Source organism: Pocillopora verrucosa, chromosome 14 (genome assembly GCF_036669915.1).
Source record: "Pocillopora verrucosa isolate sample1 chromosome 14, ASM3666991v2, whole genome shotgun sequence".
NCBI lineage: Eukaryota > Metazoa > Cnidaria > Anthozoa > Scleractinia > Pocilloporidae > Pocillopora > Pocillopora verrucosa.
In genome coordinates, this window is record NC_089325.1 from 6580708 (window position 1) to 6603448 (window position 22741).

The 22741-nt window shown below is 39.5% G+C and overlaps 3 protein-coding genes across 4 annotated transcripts; 1 reads left to right on the plus strand and 2 right to left on the minus strand.

Moving 5' to 3' along the window:
- Positions 1 to 1087: 1087 nt before the first annotated feature.
- LOC131794771 (tyrosine-protein kinase receptor-like) lies at positions 1088 to 3366 on the minus strand. The gene is made up of 3 exons (XM_059112319.2): positions 3183 to 3366; positions 2172 to 2588; positions 1088 to 1605 (listed from the first exon to the last, which is right to left on the minus strand). The coding sequence occupies exons 1-3, from the start codon at positions 3364 to 3366 to the stop codon at positions 1088 to 1090; spliced, it is 1119 nt and encodes a 372-aa protein (XP_058968302.2).
- Positions 3367 to 3887: 521 nt separating this feature from the next.
- Positions 3888 to 20557, minus strand: LOC131794787 (host cell factor 2). 2 transcript variants are annotated; one of them, XM_059112338.2, is made up of 18 exons: positions 20385 to 20557; positions 20098 to 20231; positions 16317 to 16495; positions 15893 to 16098; positions 15566 to 15650; positions 14719 to 14825; positions 14057 to 14139; positions 13366 to 13428; positions 12292 to 12325; positions 12119 to 12202; positions 9632 to 11736; positions 9229 to 9363; positions 8689 to 8839; positions 8102 to 8139; positions 7725 to 8020; positions 7563 to 7597; positions 7162 to 7228; positions 3888 to 6522 (listed from the first exon to the last, which is right to left on the minus strand). In XM_059112338.2, the coding sequence occupies exons 1-18, from the start codon at positions 20539 to 20541 to the stop codon at positions 6381 to 6383; spliced, it is 4101 nt and encodes a 1366-aa protein (XP_058968321.2). In that variant the 5' UTR covers positions 20542 to 20557; the 3' UTR covers positions 3888 to 6380. The 2 variants fall into 2 exon arrangements, with proteins under 2 accessions (XP_058968321.2, XP_058968320.2); XM_059112337.2 differs by having other exon boundaries at positions 3888 to 6525.
- A 115-nt stretch (positions 20558 to 20672) lies between these two features.
- LOC131794822 (cell division cycle protein 123 homolog) lies at positions 20673 to 22310 on the plus strand. The gene has a single exon (XM_059112386.2). It carries the CDS (start codon positions 20851 to 20853, stop codon positions 21862 to 21864), a length of 1014 nt encoding a protein of 337 aa, XP_058968369.1. The 5' UTR covers positions 20673 to 20850; the 3' UTR covers positions 21865 to 22310.
- Positions 22311 to 22741: the final 431 nt, after the last annotated feature.

Sequence of the window (22741 nt, forward strand, 5' to 3'; positions counted from 1 at the left end):
AAAGGAGAAAAAGTCGAGAAGAATCTAATCAAATCCGGGTACCTGGCTGTGTGCGGAAGTTAGTTACTCATAATTCCACCTGAGCTGCATTTGGAATCCCTGGACCACCGAAAAAGGAATGTTTTAAAACATTACGCAATGCTCTCTCTTGATGACCTCATCTTCCCGTTTCAATTAGCGTTCGATATCAGCAGCAGCGGTTAAAATGAATAACTTTGGGAATAATGAAGAAGAAAGATAAATTTTTTACTTACTAGGACAATTTATAACTCACTACATAGGAAAGTGTTTTAAATGACCCTTGTGAACAAAAAAGGCGATTTTAGTGGCCTTGATATCCGAAAAAGGATTATTTTTTCATTCTAGGTCATGCTCTCTTAAGAAACTCGTCTTCCCGTATCAATTAGCTTTCAGTTTCAGCAACAGCGGTAAATAAATAATTTTGGAAAATTACAAGACGCTTTCTACTGGCTCTGAATCACCCTATCACACCGGACAGCTGGTTTTATGACAGCCTTGAACAGGAAGAAGGAAGCGGAATACTTGATTAACCTCAGCATTAAGACGAGCCACAGGACTGGAGAACATGGATGAACTAAAAAACGTAGAGACTGAAGGAAAACAGTTGAAAAATAATTGAAAAATTTCTCTTATCAACTAGTTCGGGAGACCGTCCGCAGAAAGTTAGGAAGTTGCGGTCTCCCAAACGCGCATGCGCAGCTTGTGTGGATATTGATGTAGAAGGAGCATTCTGCGCAGGCTCTTTATTTCGTCACGCAACGAGATCTCTCCCTCCCTTTGTTCCGGTATTGTTTTCAGACAGAACTGTGGAAGTTAGGCTAGAATATGGCGGGAATATGGTATGGTAGTAGGTGTAATGGATCCTTGCGCTAAAGTAATACAAAAAAATAATTTATTCCTCATTAGTCGATTGTCTTGAACGTGATTGACAAACCAATGATATTTCACTTTGCTGCAACACGTTCAAGAAGTAGATGGAAATTCAAAGAGTGAAATGATCGCATTAGCAGTCTGATCGTATATCATAGATCAAACCAGGAAAGGGAAAAGGAATATTTTTATCTGCTTAATCTTCCTCAACTTCCTCAGACATGAGCCTGATATAAACTCTGCCAGGACCCTTGTTCTTGTTTGCCTTATTAGAAGGTGAAATCCCGGCGTTGTACGAACTTCCTCCTTCCGCCGTGCCACCATTCTTACCATCACACTGCAACCAACACCCTTTGACACCACCCCCCGAATACCCTCCCCCACCTCCGGGCAACAAACCGGCAGCCCCTCCCCCACCAAAACCTCCACGACCCCTCTTCCCATGGGGAAACTTATCATATACCGTGTTTGCCTCTCCACCATTTCCTCCACCAACGAAGCTTTCTCCACCCCAGCCTTCTTTGAAGCCGACTCCAGCGCTGTACATACCTCCTCCTGCACCTGCAATAACTTTGTGATGCCCAGTGGATTCATTGATGACCGTCTCGCTGCTGTCGCTGTAGTCTAAAAGTTTCCCGCCTTTACCCTCGCTGCCGCTGACACTGGAGGATGGCTCATCATTGGACCTGCCACCTTTCCCATCTGTCTGTCGAGCTATGAGAATATTACAAGATTAATCTTAAAGTTTAGCTGCCCAAGTAGTCACTTGTGATTGAGCAGAAGGAATATCCAGGGGTCAGGAGGTATATTGCAGCCTAATACACAAAAATGTTGTGCATGGCTTCTTTCTGTAGCGAATTCGTAAGTGACTTCAGAACAGCTTTTATCCTGAAGGGCACTAAAAACGCCTCCAAGAGAAAATTTGCACAACACTTTAAGAAATCATTTAATCTAAGCGCCTTCTGCGTACATCGAAGTAAGAGGATTACGAATTGTGGGCTAGTTCCAAAATCATGTTTATCAGTAAATTTTCGATCTTATTGGGAATGTAAAGCTTCGTTGAGACAAACTGCTCTCCTCATTCCCTCGGACCAATAAGAACGTGATGGATTGGAGCCTACCAACAACCTCTCTAACCATACATATTTTGATAGCTAACTATTAGATTATTTGGAGCTTGATTGTGTGAGAACGACTAAGGCTTGTTCTGGCCCTCATGTTTTTGTAGCTTTGTGACAATCGGCACAAAATCATTGTATAATAGGTGCATGCGTACTTACAAGCTTTTGGTATTCCACCACCACCCCCACCACCAGCTACAAGCAGCGGTTTACCATCCTCGTACACAACAAAGGTACCACCCCCTCCTCCCCCAGGACGGTGAGGGTCTAGAAAGTCACGGAAGCCCTCATTGCCAACCAAAATCTTTAGGATTCTTCCCTTGTGTAGAAGGAATTTTCCTTTCACAATAGCTCCGTATCCTCCTCGCTTACGGTTACTTGAACTTCCGGCTAATATCCCGTCAGCCCCGGAGGCTCCTCTAGCTTCGATAGACCAGAGACCGGAAACTGGAATCGTCCAAAGTTGAATGCCCGGATGCTGGGGGGAGACTTTGACCTCGTTTTTCAGTACGCCTTCGTACTTGAGTATAGATGGTCCAAAATTACCCACACCACCCTGGTTCGTCAGTACGCGAACTAAAATATAAAGAAAACTGCATAAGAATGGCTTTATTGAGGGAATTAGTAAAAATTAGGCCTCCCGGATGACCCAAATGACTTCTTGGAGAGCTAGACGAGAAATGTGTAGCATAAACCCCTATCTCAGACCCCCAGAGAGGCTCCAAAAGTCTGATGTAGATAGACCACGAGCACTAAAATGCAATAGATCCAGTTGCAACTATCGCCTTTTAATGGGGGATTGGCAAAAATCGTACGCATCTTTTTCAGGGTTAGGACGATATTTAGATCACTAAGCCTGGTACACAATGACTTTTAATTTATTTGGCCACTTTCAGAAAGCAAGAACGCGCGCGCCACAGTTGTGACGTAACACACGAAACGAAGGCTGCGAACTTGTGGAAAATCAGTTTCTTTCCGGAAATAATTGCCACAAGAAACAACTGAAATGAAAAAAGTGCTAATTCCTTGGGTAATTGTCTTCAGAACAACGACATCTTTCAGGAACAACTTGAAGCATTATGTTAAATGATGCCGTTGCTTAAACTACGAAAGGAAGCAAAATGTTCGAGTACTGTAACTTCAAAATAAAATTTCAATTATCTAACATACCTTCATTAAATGTTTTTTCCTTTTTGGAGTCACTAGAGGAGTCCCCAAACGTTTTGAGGACTTTTAAAACTACAACAACAATTGCCACACAAACAACCACAACGACGATGAATCCAATCACCTTTTTTACTAACGCCTTATTTGAGACGTTTCCAGCTCGCACCGCCATCACAGCAGTCATCATACTCGGTTGTTGTCGTCTGGTCTAAGCCTTGGTGAATTTTCGTCATAATTGATTGACGCGCGCAATAAGATCTGTTACAAACAAGTCTCTAAACGCGTTTTATTTTGGTACTGGGTGGGGAAGGAATAACAATAAGTAACTTTCTGGCCCACCTTGACCACTCTTTCAGCTGTCGGTGCACGGAAAAAAGGCATCTCTAGGAAAAAGGCAGTAATTGCAGATCTGCATAATGTACAATGCATTGGAGAACTCATTGCGAAAGCAATCTCTTTCCCACAACCGATAGTGGGCTTGATTCACTAATATTTTCTCAGTTTTCAACTAATCAAATGGAAAGGGGTAATAATTTCTCTCAGGTGTTGTACATCCAATGCGCTGCATTCGAGAATCGAAGCTCAAGGATTACAAATTACACCACGAACACTAACATGAACCTTAATAAATTCCTAAACGACCGCGTCCTACACGAGATGCTAAACAAATCTGCACGAAAAAAAAAAATCACCCAAAAGCAACCAAGATACTTTGTCCGGAAGTTTCGCCTTTTAATCTGAAGCGATTGTCTCTGAGATAGGTAAATACATTTACATTTACTACTTTTCTTCTTACAAAATCCGCAGACTAAAAAGTCCTTTACAGCCTCCTCTCACACTTCTAGTGTACAAACTGAACTGTTCTCTCTTATCAAATTAAATGTATTCACAGAACACGTACAGCACTAAAATACTACACCGTTAAATCCGTCATCGGGTTAAATAACTACATTATAATAAATTATGGGTACACCGACAGCCAAGGAATCATTGTTAAAATGTTTTTTTTTTGCTGCCATGATACTGTAAGATCCTCAGGTTATACATATTTACAGTTAAACTTCCGAGTCTCTGGTGGCTTTAACCGATTACCTCCCGGAAGTGATTGAGAAGTCACTTCTCCTTACAATATCAGTACGCTACCAGGAAAAAAAGATAAAGAGAATACACGAACTGAGGGCTTAGGGCGCTACCGTAATAGAGCACCAAATTCTCCTAGCATATTGACAAGGAAATGTGTAGGGAAGGGATAATTGCGACTCAGATCCAAGGAGGTAAAAGGTTGAGAAACCATTTGAATAGGGTAACACACTGTACAACAAGAATGCAAGCCCATATTTCCCCAGGATTTCCCAAATGAAAAGAAAAAACTATAATTTAACCAAAAAATAGAATTAAACACTGGTAGGATTATTTTCTTTCGCTCCACGAGATCCCTCCGGGAATCCTAGGGATACTTGAGACTATCCCTTGGGAAATCCCTCGAGATTTTAAGACTATGAGTTGTGTGTTCATATCACAATACGAAAACACCACGATGCGAGGTGTGAAGCCAGTCACCAATCGCTCGACATTGAAAGCTCGTGATTAGCTTTAGATCTAAGAATCCCTGCAAAACTTTCGAGTGCATTTCAATAAAGTGTCGTAAACCAAGGCCAAAGTAATCAGGTGATTTAATCATAAAAAAAAAAGTATCAAAGGGAGCCAAAGAAAACTTAAAGTAAAAACAAGCACTTTGCCTTAAACGTAAGAAAACTAAACGGACAAAATCGCGATTGGCCTCAGCTTCGCATCTGGTCGACCGAGAGAGGGTGGAGAGAATTTCCAGAGAGCTTAGAGAAAAACAACGAATGTAATCGGAAAAAACTAACTGAAAATTGTTCTAATAGGGATCTTAAGCAACACCACGGCGACAATAAAGTGGTAAAACAAATGGCTTAAACGTCATCAGCAGAAAACAAATGAGCTTTTCGAGATTAACGACCAGCATAGCAACGTAAATGGTTTTCTACAGAACTGGAGTTCTTCCATCACAGACTAAGAGCAACCTCTACAAGTCTCTTCTGCAAAACAGCTCAATGTGTGCTGCTTCTACAACAGGTCGCACTACCTCAATTTATCTTTGCGAAGATCAGTTTAAATTCATGCGACTTGCTTAGGGGACAAAATTTATGGTCGCAGGGACAAAAATTTTTTCAACGAATCTCAATTTGAAACGAAGGGAAGTGTCGTTTCAACTCGTCTTCGAAACGTTTTGCGGTGACCTGGGGTTGGCTAGTGACGGCGCTCAAACCTGATGGATAAACGTGACACGTAAGGCACATTATACATGTTTACGCATTCAAGAGGAAAAAAACTAGACAAAAAAAAAACACGTCAATTGTCAGGTGTCACCGTCATATTTGCCTAAGCTTCATATTTCGGGAACCCGAGTTCATGGAGTACCAAAAGAAAACAAGTCAAGCCTCTGACAATCGCTGGCTCAGACGTACTTAGGCAAAAACTAAGTAACCGAGCCACTCAATTAGATTGTGGAAAAAGAAACAAACAAACAAACTGACGGAAGGTTTCCCTAATTTATCCGACATTCTCGTGACGAAGCCCAATTAAGGGCAACATAAGACGATAATATACGAATTTCTCTGTACGATAAAATAAACTGTACGTTCTCGATAGCAAAACAGACTAAACAAATTATCACACCGTGATTAAGATATCCTGAAAACTTATTCGCCACCAAGCCGCAGAATTTACCTGTCTCATTGCACTTTTATATTTCAGCCAACACAATTAAGTATTTTTTCACTTTCACATTAAACTTAGTGCTACTCCCCTCTCCTTCCGCCAAAAAGGTCCGTAATTTCAAATCGGCAGAACGAGAGTATTTTTCCAGAGTTTTGCGGGCGAATGATGGCAAGAGCGGGGCAAATTCTGAGGCTGAAATCGTGCAGGGAGAGGAGGGGTTCTTTTCCAATCACGCGTGACCCGCGCTTAGCCATCTTTACTGGCTTTATTGAACCCGCAGAAAATTGCGTAAGCCAGTAATTGTCTTCTTTAAAGTCTGGAGCGAATGGATTGAAAACGAAAAAACACTCACCAAAGTAAAAAATGGCCCGCCTGTATTACTACCGAGAAAGTTCACTTTTAAGAAGAGCTTTCTGAATAAAATAACTGTTTCTCTGTCTGTGCAAGGTATTTATATTAAGATTCTTTTGTTTCTTTTGCGGTGGCAGCGTCTTCTTGCGATGCTTCTTTGTCCTTTTCAGTATCTTTCTCTTTTTTCACCTTTTCTTCCTTTTTCTCTTTATCTTTCTTGGCCCTCTTGGACGAATCTGCTGAGCGGCTACTGGAAAATAAAAATAAACGTTGTGTCTTCAGACAGTGGTACATATACGTGTTAGAACTGATCAAAAACTTACTTATCCTTATGTTAATGATGCATTTTCAAGAAAGTGGATGACAAGAAAGAAGAAAGTTTTCAAACTGAGAATTTTCATTCCAAGGCAGTCTTCGGGGTTATATCTTGAAATTAAAAAGTTCCAAAAACACAAAATGGCTAGGCACTGACAATACTGATACTTCTAGTGTCCAAGAAAAGGACCTGGAAATATTCAAGAGTTCTTTCGAAATAAGAAGATGTACAAGCAGTTTAGGCGTGTGTCGTATCAAAAAGAAATTTTAAATTCACGTCAAAGGTGAACCAGGATTGTACTGGTTTATCTTTACAATGTTATGTGATTGGTCCAGAAAACTTGCGAAGCCCATTCAACCAATCAGATGCAAAACCAAACTCATTTCCGTTTGTCCGCGCTTCAGGCTCTTTTTCCTGTCTTTTAATTGAGTCCCAGTCCTCATGAGCTCATTGCGATGTTAAATCTTTTTCCGATTGGCCGTTGTGATTGTTATGGTTTTAGCTTTACGACACTCAATTAAAATACACTCAGTTAAATAGAATTTCATTTCAATGCCATGAACTACTCACCTATCTGCGGCAGACCGTTTGGTTGTTGTCTTGACAGCTAGTTGGCCATCTTTTAAGTCTCTCACATCTGGCAGAATTAAGTCGACGCAGCATTATTTAACTTCACTTCGACAGAGGTGATAATTAAAATAAAACCCTCGGAGTACTTTAAATTAGGGCAGATACGTCAAATTACATTGAGTCAATCTGCTTAGTGTGACAACCAATTGCCTTTAGATCTAAGTAACGTAAGAGCTTTCAATAATCGTTTGGTAGGGTGGACCCATTCAAATGATGTAACAATAATGCGCAAAGGGACCAGGATGAATCAAGCCTAGAGAAAATTTACACAGATTGCAACTGAAGATCTTGGAAAATTTACGCTTATCATTGACCTACGCAGGGATGGAGAAATTTCTCACCTTGAAGCCACCTTACTTGAGTCGCCGGACCATAACTGGAAGAAAAATGAAGAAAAATAGTAATATGTGAATAACACTTTAGTTTGAATATTTCCTTATCTTTCTTCAAACGAGTAAGCTATGAATCAAAATGCAAAAGTAATAGCAGATGTATCTCCTCACCCTTTATCATTCTTAGCAGCAATTCTAAAGATAATAGCGGGCTTGGTGGAGAAGTCGATATGCGCGCTTTGAAGAGTGGCTGTGCTGACTGTGCAAGTGGGCTGGGCACCACAATAAACGCGTACAAAGGCGAGCTGGACTGGGGTGGAGCTTGTGGAGGAAGTCAAACCGGCCACTGGCTTCTCATCTGACTGATTGGCTGACTGACTGCGTATGGCCAGATACACGGAGTATTCGCTCACGTTACCCGCCGTGTTGGACGGAGCTTCCCACGATAGATGGGCACCCTCTGCATTCTGTGGAGAAAGTGAGAGAAAGTTAATTTCAAATTGATGTGAACGAGGAGTAAACTGATTTCAAACGACGTTAGTGCAAACCTTGCTGATTTTAATAGCAGACGGGGCTCCAGGAAAACCTACCAAACAATAAAAAATAGTTTGAGTTTGAAAAACAAGAAAGAGCTGTGATATGATGTGACCCGGGTGACAAAACATGAATTGATATGGCATGACGTGAGTGGCGTGACAAAACATGGCATCGCCTGTCGGGCAGGACTGGAAATAGAATGATGTATCGTGACAAAACAAAACATTGTGTAACGTAAGGTGGGACATAACTGACTTGACACACCTTCAGCGACAACAATGTGCTATAATTTGAGTTGGTAGCTGGTAACTTATATCAGTGTCGAAAACACGCGATATCTTTCATAAGGCAGGCTTTGACAAAAAGTGAAACACAAACATGAGAGACAGTCATAAATAAATCTGATCCCCAGGCAATAACAGAATAAAAGTTGAGAGTTCGTAGAAAGTTGGGCATCGCCATAATGCTGGCAACGTCCCATTCCAGCGGGATAATTTTTTTGGTGAGGATATTTTCTCCGCGTTTCTCTAACCAGCAAGAGGCCCTACAGAAGCTAAACACAAATTTCGTTTAAAATTCACATATAAGCATCTTTTACCTGGCAGACACGTTTTAAAAGCCGACACATCACTAAATGGCCCTCTACCACATGCATTGATGGCCGCCACACGGAATTTATAAGCAGTCCCTGGTAGAAGTTCCTGTTTCTTTAAACTTTGTTCGGAGCTGCTTTCGACGTCAAGGTTTCCCTGAAAAAAGACAAACTACGTCAAAGAATGCTTTGCCCTTGGAAAAACAACAAAAATTTGTAGGAAAATGTTTTTTTCTTCGAGCTGCATGAGGAAACCAAAAACTCAGCGGCCCGTGGAAGCGTTTTCTTTTAGTATCAGTTGAAAAGCGACGACCTCAACTGGCACAATGACACTTGCTCTTACCTCGATTTAAACTGTGATTAGCTCCCATGAGTGACCGAGACGGAATTTCCCCTTACAATATAGATACAATATAACGCAGGCAAGTGACGAAGATACAGAAACATATCAAGTAGGGAATCGTTAATTGATCCCAACACCAAATTCTCTATAGTAACATCATAAGAATTGCATGGCAGACATTTCTGACTTGTATCAACACGTACCTCATTACTTGTGCTGTCATTGGATAAATAGTAATGTGTGACCATCATGGAGATTCCCTTGACAATTCCCACATCATACCACTGATTTGAAGGCTGAAATTTCCTTGTATACGTTTGCTTGGCTGGCCTTTGTACCTGATCAGGTGAGTAAACACAACTGTTCTTTCAAGCATTCATAGATGTTTTACTCGTTAGTCAGAGGAAACACGATCGATTTTTAACTACATGGTAGAAAGTTCTATGTATCGTTTTCCCCCCGCGCATTTTCACCCTTGGTAAAAGAGAAACTTCATTCCTAGCGAATGAAAACGTTGTCAAATGGTGAAACCACGCAAGGTAATAACAATAAAAATAGATATTATTATAAACTTTTGCCCACTGCAGAACGTTAAGGTAATACTACCTTTGTTATTGCGGTGGGTGTTATTGATCGATTAGTCGTCGCACTGACTCCACCATTTACAGTCGGTGTAAAAGCAGAGCTGACTTGAGACGGTTTGGTGCTGGCTGTTGCAGGCGATGTTGTCGTCATTTTGGCGGGCGAGGCCGCTGCGACAGTCGCAGCAGGTCTTGTAGATGACACCAGTGGAGACACAACTGCCACAGGAGTGCTACTGGACACTGATGTAGACACAAGAGGGGTCGACACTGCTGAAACCACCGGCGCCCCAGTCGCTGTGGTTGCTTTCACAATGCCGGCTGTTGACTTGACCATTCCCACCGTTGACACGCTTGCCGCTCTAGACAACTGTGTCGAAGCAGGAGGCGCAGTGGATTGAGCAGATGTCACTCTTGCCACACTGACGGTAGAGAGGACTGGAGTTGGTGTTGAAACGGTTGCTATTGCCGTTGGGGTTGCAGGTTTGGTTGCGGGAGTACTGACTGATACTGCTGTCTTCAAGGGCTGCACACTTGATGTGACTACAGTAGTTGGTACGGTACCACGAGATGTCACCATCGTTAACGCTTGAGCTTGGATTGGCGAGGATGAAGTGGTTGCTGCTGACACGGCTGTTGTTACTATTCCCGAAGCACTGCTACTCGCCACCACCGTTGCTTTTACAGCCTGTGTTGTTACAGGGGTAACTTGTTTGCTGACTGGTAAATTAACCATCGGGAGACTCTGCGTGGCGGAAGCTGTTGGCAACGTTTTTTGTTCAAGACCTTTGGAGACTTGAGCAGAGGTAGGTCCAGAGGTGGACGACACTACCGGGGATGAAGTCACCTTACTGACAGCCACAATCTTTTCAGACACAGCTGCTGAGGGCGTGGTACTGGCTGTAGCAGTCACCACTGGTTTAGCACCAGAAATCACAGTGGTGGTAGTTATTGGAAGCCTCCCAACTGCAGTTGAACTCTGTGTCAATGATGTGACTTTCTGAGGTGATACCGAAGAGGACACCTGTTGAGATGTGTTTGTAACCTTCACTGATGACCCCCCTGCTATTTGGAGAACTGTTGGTGTTGTTAGCGTAGCTCCTTGTTGTACCTGTCCCTTCACATTTTGCAAGGTGAGCTGCACGGGAATACCACCCGGTCCGACAGCAGTGAGCTGGCCCTGAGGACCAACCTTTAGTTGTGTCCCCGGGGGCAGGTTTGTAGGAACTGTAACAGGAAGCTGCTGTTTGATTACAGCAGCTTGTCCAGTGGCTCCCGCCATAGCAGTGAAGGTCAGCCCAGCAGCACCAGGCATCTGTATTGACGAGGTGACTGGAATCTTGAGCACTGCAGTTCCTTGTACACTGGTTCCTCCACTTTGCACTGGCAGTCTCAACACTGTTCCTGTTGTTGTTCCAGCAGTCGCAGCACCACCAATAGGTGTGGCCATTCGGACAATGGTTGCACCCTGTAACTGTGTTGCACCCACTTGAGAAGTGACCAATGTGACTGGTGCCGTTCCTTGAATTCCTGCTCCTTGAAGACGCATCACAGGGATACCCTGAGCATTTGTGATCATCGTGGCTTGGACACCAGGCGGAAGCTGAACTGGGGCTCTTAACAACGTCAGCCCCTGATTGGTTAATGTGGAGGCTGACACTGCTTGATTGGCAGCCTGACCCTGAATGGTTGTCTTGGTACTAGATGCCACTGTGGTGGCTGCTGCTCCAGATTGTCCTGTTGAAGAGCCTGTAGATAGAGCTACAGAGGCCTTCATTACACTTGCCACAGGACTGGCAGCTGGGCTCATCTTCTGTGCAACATTCACAGGCTTCCCAGTTGGTGCAGCTGATGGTACTTGTGCTTTAGGAGGCTGTGATGGCGACTGCATAACAACTTTAGGGGTTCCACCTTGGTTACCTGGTGTAGGTGTGACAGAAGGCGAAGATGTGATCTTTCCATTTGGTGGAGAAGCCTTCACACCTCCTGTGGAAGGGCTTCCTCCTGGCACAGGTGTTTTCATCAGTGCAGGACTTGCAGACCCACTTGGTGTAAACTGTGCTTTGACTGGTGTTGCTGGTGGCGTTGGAGGAAGCTCATATTTCTGTAACTGCAGTAAATAGGCATCAGCTGCAAAGAGACCAGGGAGTGTAAGCTGTGTATAGTAAATTATGCAAGGACGATGTTACACTGCATTCAAAAAAGCAACCAATAGTAGATATGTCTAAATATCCCTGGACTTTCTCCTTTTATTCCACAAAATTACAAGTTGTCTCAATGTTGATGTTAGAATCTCACTTATTTCTGCCAATGATTTTAGAAAATACTCTGACCAAGGTTTACCGAATCATGTTTACGGGATTTGACAAGTACTACCTTCCTGCATCACTTACTTATGAATCACTTATCCTTTGATAACCTCTTCATTGCTACTTCCATGGACTGTTGCGATGTCATAATGCCCAATCACATTTCAGTGTACCACTAAAACAATTAAAACTGTAAACCTTACCAGTTGGTACAGATCCCCAACAAACTTCCAAGGTGGTGGTGCTTGCTCGGACCAACTGAACGCGACTTGGAGCTGGTGGTTTTTCTGGAATTTAAAAAAAAGGCAGGTGCATTCTTAGCTAGACTTGTACAATCGTAATACATTTTCACAACTAATCAGAAATGGAAAATCACCTGTTTCAAGATACCATAAATCTTTGCAGCACACCTTTGACAAAACAAAAAAAGTTAAAAGATTTTATGAGGTGCATAATGGTACTGTTATTGTTATAGCACTGTTTCCATATGTGATGGAGATGACTGAGACAATCTAGTCAACTATGCAGGGCGTGAAATTGCGCCTAATACAGGTGCCAATGCGACTAAATTTTTCACTTTGGCAACCAAATCCTGAAAATTAGTCGCCAAATTGGCAACTAGAATGCTTCATCATAACCTTACCTAGAGATATAGGGAATTAAAAAGATTTCCAAAGATAAATCTATGGCAAACTTCCTCGTTAAGTTTGTTTCCAAAACGCAGCACCGTCATAATTATTGATCGATAACTAGACGCCATCTTGGATTTAGGTGAGTTTGAACATTGAATATCATCCATCTTAGTGTCCACTCCATAGCACGTTAACTATCTCTTTCCTAACTTAATATTGGAGGGTCTGTCCAGTATGCTGACAGCGTTAAAAAAGGTTTTGTTTTTCTTAAAAAATGGCGACCAACTTTTTTTTTAATTGGCTATCACTTTGAAAAATTTAGGAGCCAAGTGGCTATCAGAAAAAAAATTAATTTCACGCCCTGCTATGGGGAGACTATGCTTCAACCCCTCACTCCTAACACCTCACTCTTTTTAGTTCTCAGTTTAACAATCCAGACTACTAAAGCTTGACTGACAAACAATTCCTTGCTTGATAATGATGAAGATGTCCTCTTTCTTTGTCAAAACGTCAGTCACGGTTACCAATAATTCTCTTGACTGTCTGCCATACAGTTCTTGTGATGTTAGTTTTGAGAATTTGGTATTGGATCAACATATAGTCCCCTAATTGATATTTTTCTTTATTCTCATCACTTGTCTGCTTGATATTGTAAGGAATTGTAAGGAGAAATTCTGTCTTGGTCAGCCATGGGAGTTAAAGGGATAACAGCACCATCCACACTCTCACCCACATGATCAGATGAATCAATCAACTGTTACTTCTTAATTCAAACCAACTACTGAACATAATTCAACTGAATAGAAGCACAAGCAAACCTGATTGTTCCATGCCTTTCTGTATCCATCTCGACCACTCCATAAGTACAACCTGGTATTGATCTGATCAAATCATGTACAGCACCAAAATGAGAATCTATATTTCTAATTACTTATTAGGTAAACTTATTTCTTATCTCTAAAGTGTAAAACAATGTGACGTAAACTAGCTGTTTTATTATCTGGGACTTTTTGTTGTTGTCAAGATTTGCACTTGGCCAATTGTTTAGAAAATAAAAATTGTCCTCAGCATGTTGTTACATAAACTGAAATACTATTGGCCATCTGGAGTCCTGCTTTGTGGTGATTTTTACTCAATTGATCCTAATGTCAAATGTAAAGTGTGCATACAGGTAGGATTCAGACAGCAACTTGAGCTCATCTTAGAGTTCATAAATCAAAAGGGTATGAGAATGGCTGCTTCTCTTGGATCATAAGCTACACCATTGCTAGTTTCCTCCTCCCAGAATTTTGTCATGTTTCCCTTTCATTTTGTTGGTAATCAATTTTACTCCTGGGTGGTGAGCCATACTGTGATCTAGTTAAGTGCTTTGCCCTAACACACAATAAAATGACTCAGTCAGGGTTCGAACCCAGCCCCTTTAATAAAGAGTCCAGCTTGCTTTTCATTTGACCACTGTACTTCTCACTGTTTCATGTTACATGACCAACACAAAAAGCCAACACTCACAGCTACACTGCAGTGTCCTGCCCTTGCTCTTGGTATAGAATCATCATACTGATCCATTACTACATTCTCCCAAGCCATTGTTTCTAGAAATCAATAAATAGTCAACATATGTAAATCATTTTTTCCACTGAAAATGAACCTTGCATGTACCAGTAAAGGAATCACTCTTGTTAAGGAAACAAGGTTTTCAACAAGTGGTATTTTGAAGTAAAATTTCATTTAGCTTACAGCAGAATTACTCTGGTAAGGAAAACTCATGAACACACTCCATACTAATTAAAACAAAAGTAGTATACAGGGGCACTATGGAACACAGACAATCTGAGAGGAGTATTTTGTACCACGTGGTGCAAATAAACTAATCATGCATACAACTTCCCTTTTGATGACTTCATTTCCACCCTGTCTGACCCCTTAAGTCATTTCTTCCCAGCCTGACAGTATGATCCTTTGTGCATGACAAAGAGGTAATGCAACATCAATTAGCATCTTGGACACCAATCCAACCAAATGATGAATTCATTTGTACCATATGGTACAAAATACATTTCCTTGATTGGCTGTGAAACATAGTACCTCTGTATATCCCCACTATGTTAGGACCAAAAAGATCCAAAAATTTACAAATATGCTGTACAAATGTTAAAGATATATCATCCAACCTAAATTTAAGCAAGCAAGGGAATTAGTGCACTTCCATTCTTTCTCATCTTGTCGTCCTTTTACTTCATCCATGACAAGAGGAACCCAGCCTCCAAACACAAACATTCTGCAATTAAAATAAGCACAACATTCATTTCTCACATCACCTCAGTGCATTATCGAGTTCTTCTGCTTAAAATATTCTGCATAAACTTTAGCAGACTTGATATGCACACAAACTGAAATATAAAGTTTAAGAAATCAAATAACAGCAATTTATTCTGAACCACTCTTACTTCAAGAAGTTAATTTTAATCATTGGTCAAAGGAAACTGGATAACCAGATACTGTAAACACTTGCATTTAACCCTTTAACCCCTTACAGTGATTAACATTTAATTTCTCCTCACAATATCATTCCTGAATCACACATTAAGGTCATGAGAATAAAGGAAATGATCACCAACTAAAGAAGCTCTTGACTGTTACACAAAATCTACCCGTCAACACCATAGGAAATGTATGGAGAGCAGTGAGGAGAAGATTCACATTTATGCTGGGGTGTAAAGAGTTAACTGAAGCTTGCAAAAATGCCTCTTCAAATGCAATACAAAAAAAGCAAATAAGTACTATTCAGATAATTTTTCCACAACAAAAAAAGTTGAATTTGACTTCAGGTTTGCTGGTAGAGTATAAAAAGCCTGTCGGAAAAAAAGCTCATCTACATGTACCCAGTAACTGAGGCAAATTAGTTTTCTTCATATTTGGAGATTTACAATTGGTACCATCACCACAAGGTGCACATGTCATGTTAAAAAAGGAGAAATTCATAATAAAATATACAATTCATTTTGATGCATTACAAACCTCTTGCCAATGGTGGTTGCTGAGTGAAGACTTCTGGGAAGAGGAATGGCATTATTGACAGCTGGTTTTGACCACGTCATTGTGTCTTGAAGAAAAAAAAACAAAACAAAATACAAAATAAAGTTTAATGAAGTTGGTGTCTCTAAGACAGAGAGAAGCTTGCCTGCTGGAAAGGACATCAGAATATATTCCTTAAAAAACCTTGTTATTTTCTGATTGAGATTTACCACTTTGGCAAGAATATACATGCAGTCAATAAGTTTGTTATCTAAAATTACATAAAAACTGGGATCACACAAGAAGTGCATTTTATGGATATTCACATACCTATGTCTAATTGGTGTAGATCACCCAAGCGGCAGCCACTCATTCCACCATACACAATAAGCCTAGGTCTCTTGTTGTCTGAATCCGAAGTAGCAACACAAGTATGTGACTCTCTGGGAGATGGTGTCATGCCAAATGTTGAAGGCATCTCCCATTGTAGGTTACTACTTGTTCGGATATCAATAACGTACAGATCATTCAAATATCTGTAAATGCAAAAATTTTAGTTCAGTATTCTTTCTTCAAGGTAGAAACTGTCAACACTTCTCCAAACAGATGAACTTTAAAACAATATAGAAAGGTAAGTAAAGACTAACAGGAAGCTTGGGAGTGAAGGAGTAAACAGGATATCTCTCTCTTTTTTTTTTTAACTAATTAATAGACCAAGCATGTAACATAACTGGACTATTATGATAAGTCAGACCTGGGAATGTTGTTCTTTGGGTCATCACTGTCATTAGCCAGACCAGCAAACAGATATGCCTTGTGACCAACAGCTGTAAAACTGTGTCCAAGGCGAGGACATGGGTGTCCTCCTGGAGGTTTAGGTGCTTTTGGTTTGAGTTTTTTCCATTCCCACCTACTTGCCTGAAGTTCATACATCTGCCAAAAAAAATGATCAAAAGGAAATTTTTCAATTATTCATACTAGTTGTATTTTTATTGTCTCAGGATTTCCATAAAGTGGGAATGAGAACTACATGCTTATTGTTCTCCTTTTCAGATGGTAACCATTAAAATCAACCTCCTAAAATTTCTTGAAATTCTTGAAAAGGTAAAGGATTGCTTTATATATGCTTGGCTGTATTGGTCAATACGCTTGCTTTGCTGCATTCAGTGTTCTCCCTTATTTCAAGCACAGCAGGTTACAAAATTTCTTTTCACCTGTCCTGCTTAAAATAAGAGATAACACCGGGAAGCTTATTAGCCAGTACAACCAAGCATATACCCCCAGGTGTCATATAGAGGTGTATGGACTATACTTGTCAGTGATTTTTGATAGAACATTAAAACCTCCCCATGTTTCAAAACAAAATGCAATATTATTTAAAAGGAGAACCCAGCAGTCTAGCAGATATCATTTAGGGCTTTTTTTTTAATTCATACATCCCTTCATCTCTCATTTGGTTATGCAAGAGTGTTATTTTTCAATTTCTTATGTTTTTTTCAAATTGTATAATTTATAAGTTAGAAAAGTACTATTTTGTAATCCCATCATAATCCTTTGGTTGGCCAGTGTCATATAAAATAAAAAACCTAAATGACAATAGTTAAGAGTTCCACTTGCAAGATATATCTAGGGAAAAGAACTAAAATCAAACTAGTCTTAAAATAATTTGAGTACCTAAACCTTGTTATAGACAACATTTAGGTTGCAGTGCCTCATTAAAATGACTTCAAATACAGTATTTTAATTTCCAAACTCCTTTGTAATAAAAATTTATCACTCTTATCTTAAAACAAAGAAACTGTTTTATGAGGCTAGGATAAAATCACTGGAGCCAACATATTTTTTTTAACTACAACACAACCATGGACAGTTGTAGTGAGGCAGGCCATATAAGAAATTCATCCGTCAAACATGACTGGTACTGATAAGGTCAGAAGTGTTAAGTATTTTTTTTAAGTCTCTTAACTTTGTGATAACATAATACCTCCCAAATGTCATTCACTGAGCCCAAAGGAAAAAAAAAAACCAAAAAAAAAGCTGACAGAGTGAAGATGAGTGGAAAAAGTCAAACTTTCAAAGAATGAAAAAAAAAAGGTTCTAATAATGTTCCTAATAAAAAGTGTCAGGAAACATTGACATGTTCATGAAAGGGATATTTGACATGTTTATTCTACTTTTTTAAAAGTCAGTATTTCACAAATATATTAAAATAGCTAGGTTTCATTCAAACCCTTTAATATCTAAGTGGTCCAATCAATTCATTTAAGTTAATCATGGTTTTTCCATTTGCATTTTCCAACCTAAAGAGGACATAATTAGTTCAAAATCAAAATCACCATCTCTGAGAAAATAACTTTCAATGGCCTAGCCATCCACATCACCTGATTCACACTTGAAAACATTAAAAGACTAAATCAGACTATAAAGTTACTTTTTAAGGGACAACTTTATGATGATACAATATTCAAGTGTGGATGGAATTTGAAAATACTCCCAAAGCAAACATCCATGAAATTAGACTAATCATAAGGCATGTGTTTAAATAATCCAGATAAGGCTGGAATCCTTTTAGCAAGGAAGATAAAGTGATAACAAAAACATCTGTTTTACATAGAATGTGTCCTGATTCATAAAACAAAGATTTTAATCTCCTCCTTTGCAAACATTTTCTTCCATTTGGAAGTAAACAATTCATTTTCAACAATGAAAAGGAACACAACCACTGACACTTCCTCAATACACATGTACCATTTGCAAAACAGGTTTGGACCACAAACATCTTACTCTTGATACATCTCAAGATTTTCAATTAGATTGTTCAGTCATAATTTCAACACCCATCCCTCACCGAATAAAAACTTCAGCCACTGTTAAGTCTACTCTTACATTACAAAATTAATTTTTTTTTATGATGGAAAATTGATGTTACAACAAACAACCAGCATCTATGAAGCACTTCTTAAGATGCTAATCAAAATAATTATCATTGAGCTAAAATAGATAAGTAAATCTGTGAAATAATCAAGTTGGAGTCTAAATTGGAATGATGACCCTTTCAAAATGTCATTTATTAAACCTAACTGGGATTACTTCTTTTTACCAGTAAAAATACAGTTACATAACAGTAGCAAAAAATTTTACTGTGTATCATTAGAACAGAAATTACTGTGAGCCTTAAAACTTTTTCCATGGATGTGTTTTTTTTTTCAGGGTGAAAAGCACAACTATGATGTAACTGCAATTTCCACTCTACATATATTCAAATGTTGCTCTTTTTTTTGCAACATGCTATATGTGTAGCCGAATTAAATGTAATCAATAGTTTATCATATTCTAATCTAGAAAACATTTCTTTTGGCAAAAACCAAACTGAGGGAAGACATAACACTAATGAACATTTACTTCTCATGACTAACTGATATTTTCAAAGGGAAAAATTTATCCTGAGGAATTTTTTAATAGTGTTCCAAGGATAAAAGTACAGATGTACAACCTATTCTACATTAAAAATAGTATACAAATCATTCCAAATGATGTACAACTGTTCAGACAAAAATTGAAAGCCATAAGACTCCAAGGACATTTTCTTTTTTTCAACAAAAATTACATTTACTTTTTAAAGATCTTTCCTGTAAATCTTGACCTAGGTCACATATCAGGAAAGTGAATTAAAAGACTCTGGATACTAGGTCCAACATAGGGAATATCTGATTTTAACCATGTGTAACATGAGACAAGAACAATAGGTGAGACATCCATATCTAATATTTGGTACAATATCGTGTATCAATTTTCAAAATATTTGAGTGAAGAAATAGGACAAAAAGGAAGTTAAAAACGTATTTTTTCCTCAATAAAAACGTTTGAGTCTGAGCTGATTTAAAAGTATTGTTTCACCCTCTGATGTACGGAAAAGTGCTTTGATAGCCCACTTCAGAAAATAAGACATGGCGTTTGTAACGTAAAACAGATCTACGCAAGAAACGCAAGCGATCGGACAGCTAAAGAGAATGGTTATGAACTTTAACGCTCCCTAAGTATCAGAAAAACAGCAGGTACGCCGTTTCTCGCTCTATCTAAGAGAAAAGTGAAAATCTGACTTTTGAAGAGGCGTTTTTCCAATCAAAGAATAAAAAGGATTTGTGATAGTGCTTGATTTAACGAAGTGTAAACACAAGGGATAAATGCGCACTCAATCTAGGATTTAAAATAAACTGAATTACTTTGATTGAAGCTCCATATAAATCCAACTTTCTTTTGTTAAAGCAGATATTATAGTAGAAAGCCAATATTTCATACTTTAAGTTTGATGGATCGCTTCTCAATATAAAAACAAGACACGCGAAACCTAATTATTTACAAAGATTTTTTTTCTGCAAAAAAAACCTGTACACTTAAGCGCTCAAACATATTGCCACCGAGAAAAAGGAGACATTATGAACAGCATAAATAAATCAGTGAAGTGATTTTCACAGTAAAATTTTTTGAAATATAGAAATAAAATTGATATAAAATGCGCAAAAGAGGATATTTACCTCATTAGAATATCTTCCGTACTCAATCATTCCTCCAAATATAATTAGTCGGGTTCCATCGGCGATAAATCCGTACGCAGCACATCCCGGTGGAATATCTCCTCGCACCGCCGGAACAAACCATTGATTCGTTGCTGGAAAGTAAATTGAGCACATTATAAGATCGAGATACAACAGAACTGCTTTCGCAAGGGCACTGAGCCATAAAAAACGCATTGCAAAATCTGGCGCGAAGACAAACGACATAGAGGCCGCCATGTTTTGTACCCTTCCGCGCTGAGTGTTACCTGTGTTATACACATGAAGTTCGTCCACAATTCCCTCATTTCCACCACCAAATACGACCATAAGTTCTCTTATTGCTACCGCTCGATGACCATGCCTTGGCCGCGGCACAGGGCCAGTAGAATTTGTTACACGCTTCCATTTCATGGTAGCCGCCATGTTGTTGTTATACGGGCCATCGCGAAAGACAATAAAGTTTACCCATAAGCTATTGCGCTGTTTGCTTTCGGTTTAGCGCGCCGACCAACCAAGAAACTTCCGCGCCTCGATAATTAGTCGGAAAGTCGATAACCAATCGTGAAGGGTGATGTAATAACCACAGTAATGATCAACTTCGCTGTTCCATGAGCTTCCTCAACCCTCTTCTTCAGACGAAAGCGCCTTTAATATAAAAGGGGCTTTTGGAGCTAAGATTAAAAAAACTGAAGGAAGGTGCAACATTCTTCCGTCTCAGCTTCCAACGGGAAAATGAAACGGGAACACGTGCTGAATTGCAACTTTTCTGTTTGGTATCCAAAGTTCAAAAACATCACTATTAGAAGCCGGGTGATTCCTCTCTCGAAGGAGTTTGTGGATTATCTTAAAGCTGACAATGTTGTTCTGCCCGGTGAACCAGTTGCCACCAGAAATTCAGGCGATGAAATCGAGAGTGATTCTGACGAATGGCAAGCTTTGGACGAAGACCCCAGCGAACAAACGATAATTGCTCCTGAGTTCAATGAAATTGACACTGGAATCAAAGACGCTATACTCGATTTAAATGGAAGTGCTTTCCCTAAATTGAATTGGAGAGCCCCACTGGACGCCTCTTGGATCTCTTTTGACGGTTCACTCAAATGTGATTCCCCTAATGACATTTATCTTCTGCTAAAGAGCTCTGACAACATTTCCCAGGTATTGTTTGAGACTTTCAAACACTGTGAAGATGAAGAAGGGGAACTACAGGATGGTTTTGAACTTGTACTTCGCAAATGGAAAGATATAAATCCAGGAATGGAATTTCGATGTTTTGTGAAAAATCACAAACTCATTGCAATCTCTCAGCGGGATATTGCTAGCTGCTATGAGTTTCTTGCACAAAATGAAGAAGACATTTGTAACGACATCGCGAAGTTTTTCAACAAGAAAATAGCTTACAAATTTCCAGACAGTTCATACACATTTGATGTTTACAGGTATGCTTCTCAGAAGGTGTTACTGATCGACTTCAACCCATTTGGTGCTCAGACAGCCCCCTTGTTATTTACATGGGAAGAGCTCACAAACCTTCATTTGACAATCAGTGATAATGATGATGAGTTTAAAGGTGTGTTTAAGTATGTGACAGGTTCAGCTGGGGTGCAGCCTAATCCAGCACACCTTAGCAGAATGCCAACAGACATTGTGGACTTAGCATGTGGTAATGACATCAACAAGTTAGTTGATCTGTTGAAGGTGAAAGATCTGATTGGTCAACCTGGTGAAGAGTCTGACGCAGAATGATATAATGAGTCTTACTGCATTAGCAATGAATTATTTTGCACCAGTTTCATTTGGTCTGTCTACAAATTTAATCTTTCTGCATCATGTGAGCAAGATCCTGGTTGTTTCCCTGTCAATGCCAACATCTAGAAAACAAATTCTCCCAACCAATGACTGTACAGATCTGTGGCCTATTCCTGAGAATTTGGTGTTATATCATGATAATTTATTTTTGTTGATGGATTTCAAAATTCTCATCACCTGTTTCCTTAATAGCATTTTAAAACAACAAGGAAAACTTATTTTCTAATAACTCCTTATGTTTACATGGATTTAGATGTAGACCATGATCTTATCTACTGTGTATGTTGAATCTTTAATACATTGTTCCCATGCAATGTGAAAGCACCTTACTGGTTATCAAAACAATAAAATGGCAACCACAATGGTGTCTAAATTAGTTCTGAGGGTTTTGAACTCTTTTTATGATTTGTGAACAGTTTTTTTGTCCTTAGAAATTCCCAATGTGTTTCACTACATGATTGAAAATGTCCTGTGCAGTTTTTGTAACTCGGTTTTCATTTAGTATGACATTTGTTTATTGAGTGAAAATTCTTGTTAAATCAGCCCTGATCTTCACTGACATGGGCTTGACAACAAAATGTTGTGTAGCAAATTAGCACACAGTCCTCCCTCAAGGGAGGATCAAAGGGAGGATCTAAGACAGGACCTGGAAAATTACTGACATGCATTTGGACTGTTAAGGAGACCTTGGCTTTGAGATAATCATAGTCATTATGGAAAATGAACTTTTCCTCTATGGAGATTGAATTTTATTTATGTAAATTACGGTGCTGAAGAAACTCTCCAATTAGTGACTGAAAAGTATTTTTCTATA

Excerpts from the sequence above, each read along its gene's own strand:
- LOC131794822 (XM_059112386.2), top strand. The coding sequence starts at position 20,851 with ATGAAACGGGAACACGTGCTGAATTGCAACTTTTCTGTTTGGTATCCA.
- LOC131794787 (XM_059112337.2), bottom strand. The coding sequence starts at position 20,541 with ATGGCGGCTACCATGAAATGGAAGCGTGTAACAAATTCTACTGGCCCT. Across the intron at positions 12,326-13,365 it reads GAAAGGCATGGAACAATCAG|GTGTGCTGCAAAGATTTATG; the intron begins GTTTGCTTGTGC and ends GTTTTGTCAAAG. Across the intron at positions 8,840-9,228 it reads ATGACAGCACAAGTAATGAG|GGAAACCTTGACGTCGAAAG; the intron begins GTACGTGTTGAT and ends GTCTTTTTTCAG.
- LOC131794771 (XM_059112319.2), bottom strand. The coding sequence starts at position 3,366 with ATGATGACTGCTGTGATGGCGGTGCGAGCTGGAAACGTCTCAAATAAG. Across the intron at positions 2,589-3,182 it reads GGAAAAAACATTTAATGAAG|TTCGCGTACTGACGAACCAG; the intron begins GTATGTTAGATA and ends TTTATATTTTAG. Across the intron at positions 1,606-2,171 it reads TGGTGGAATACCAAAAGCTT|CTCGACAGACAGATGGGAAA; the intron begins GTAAGTACGCAT and ends ATATTCTCATAG.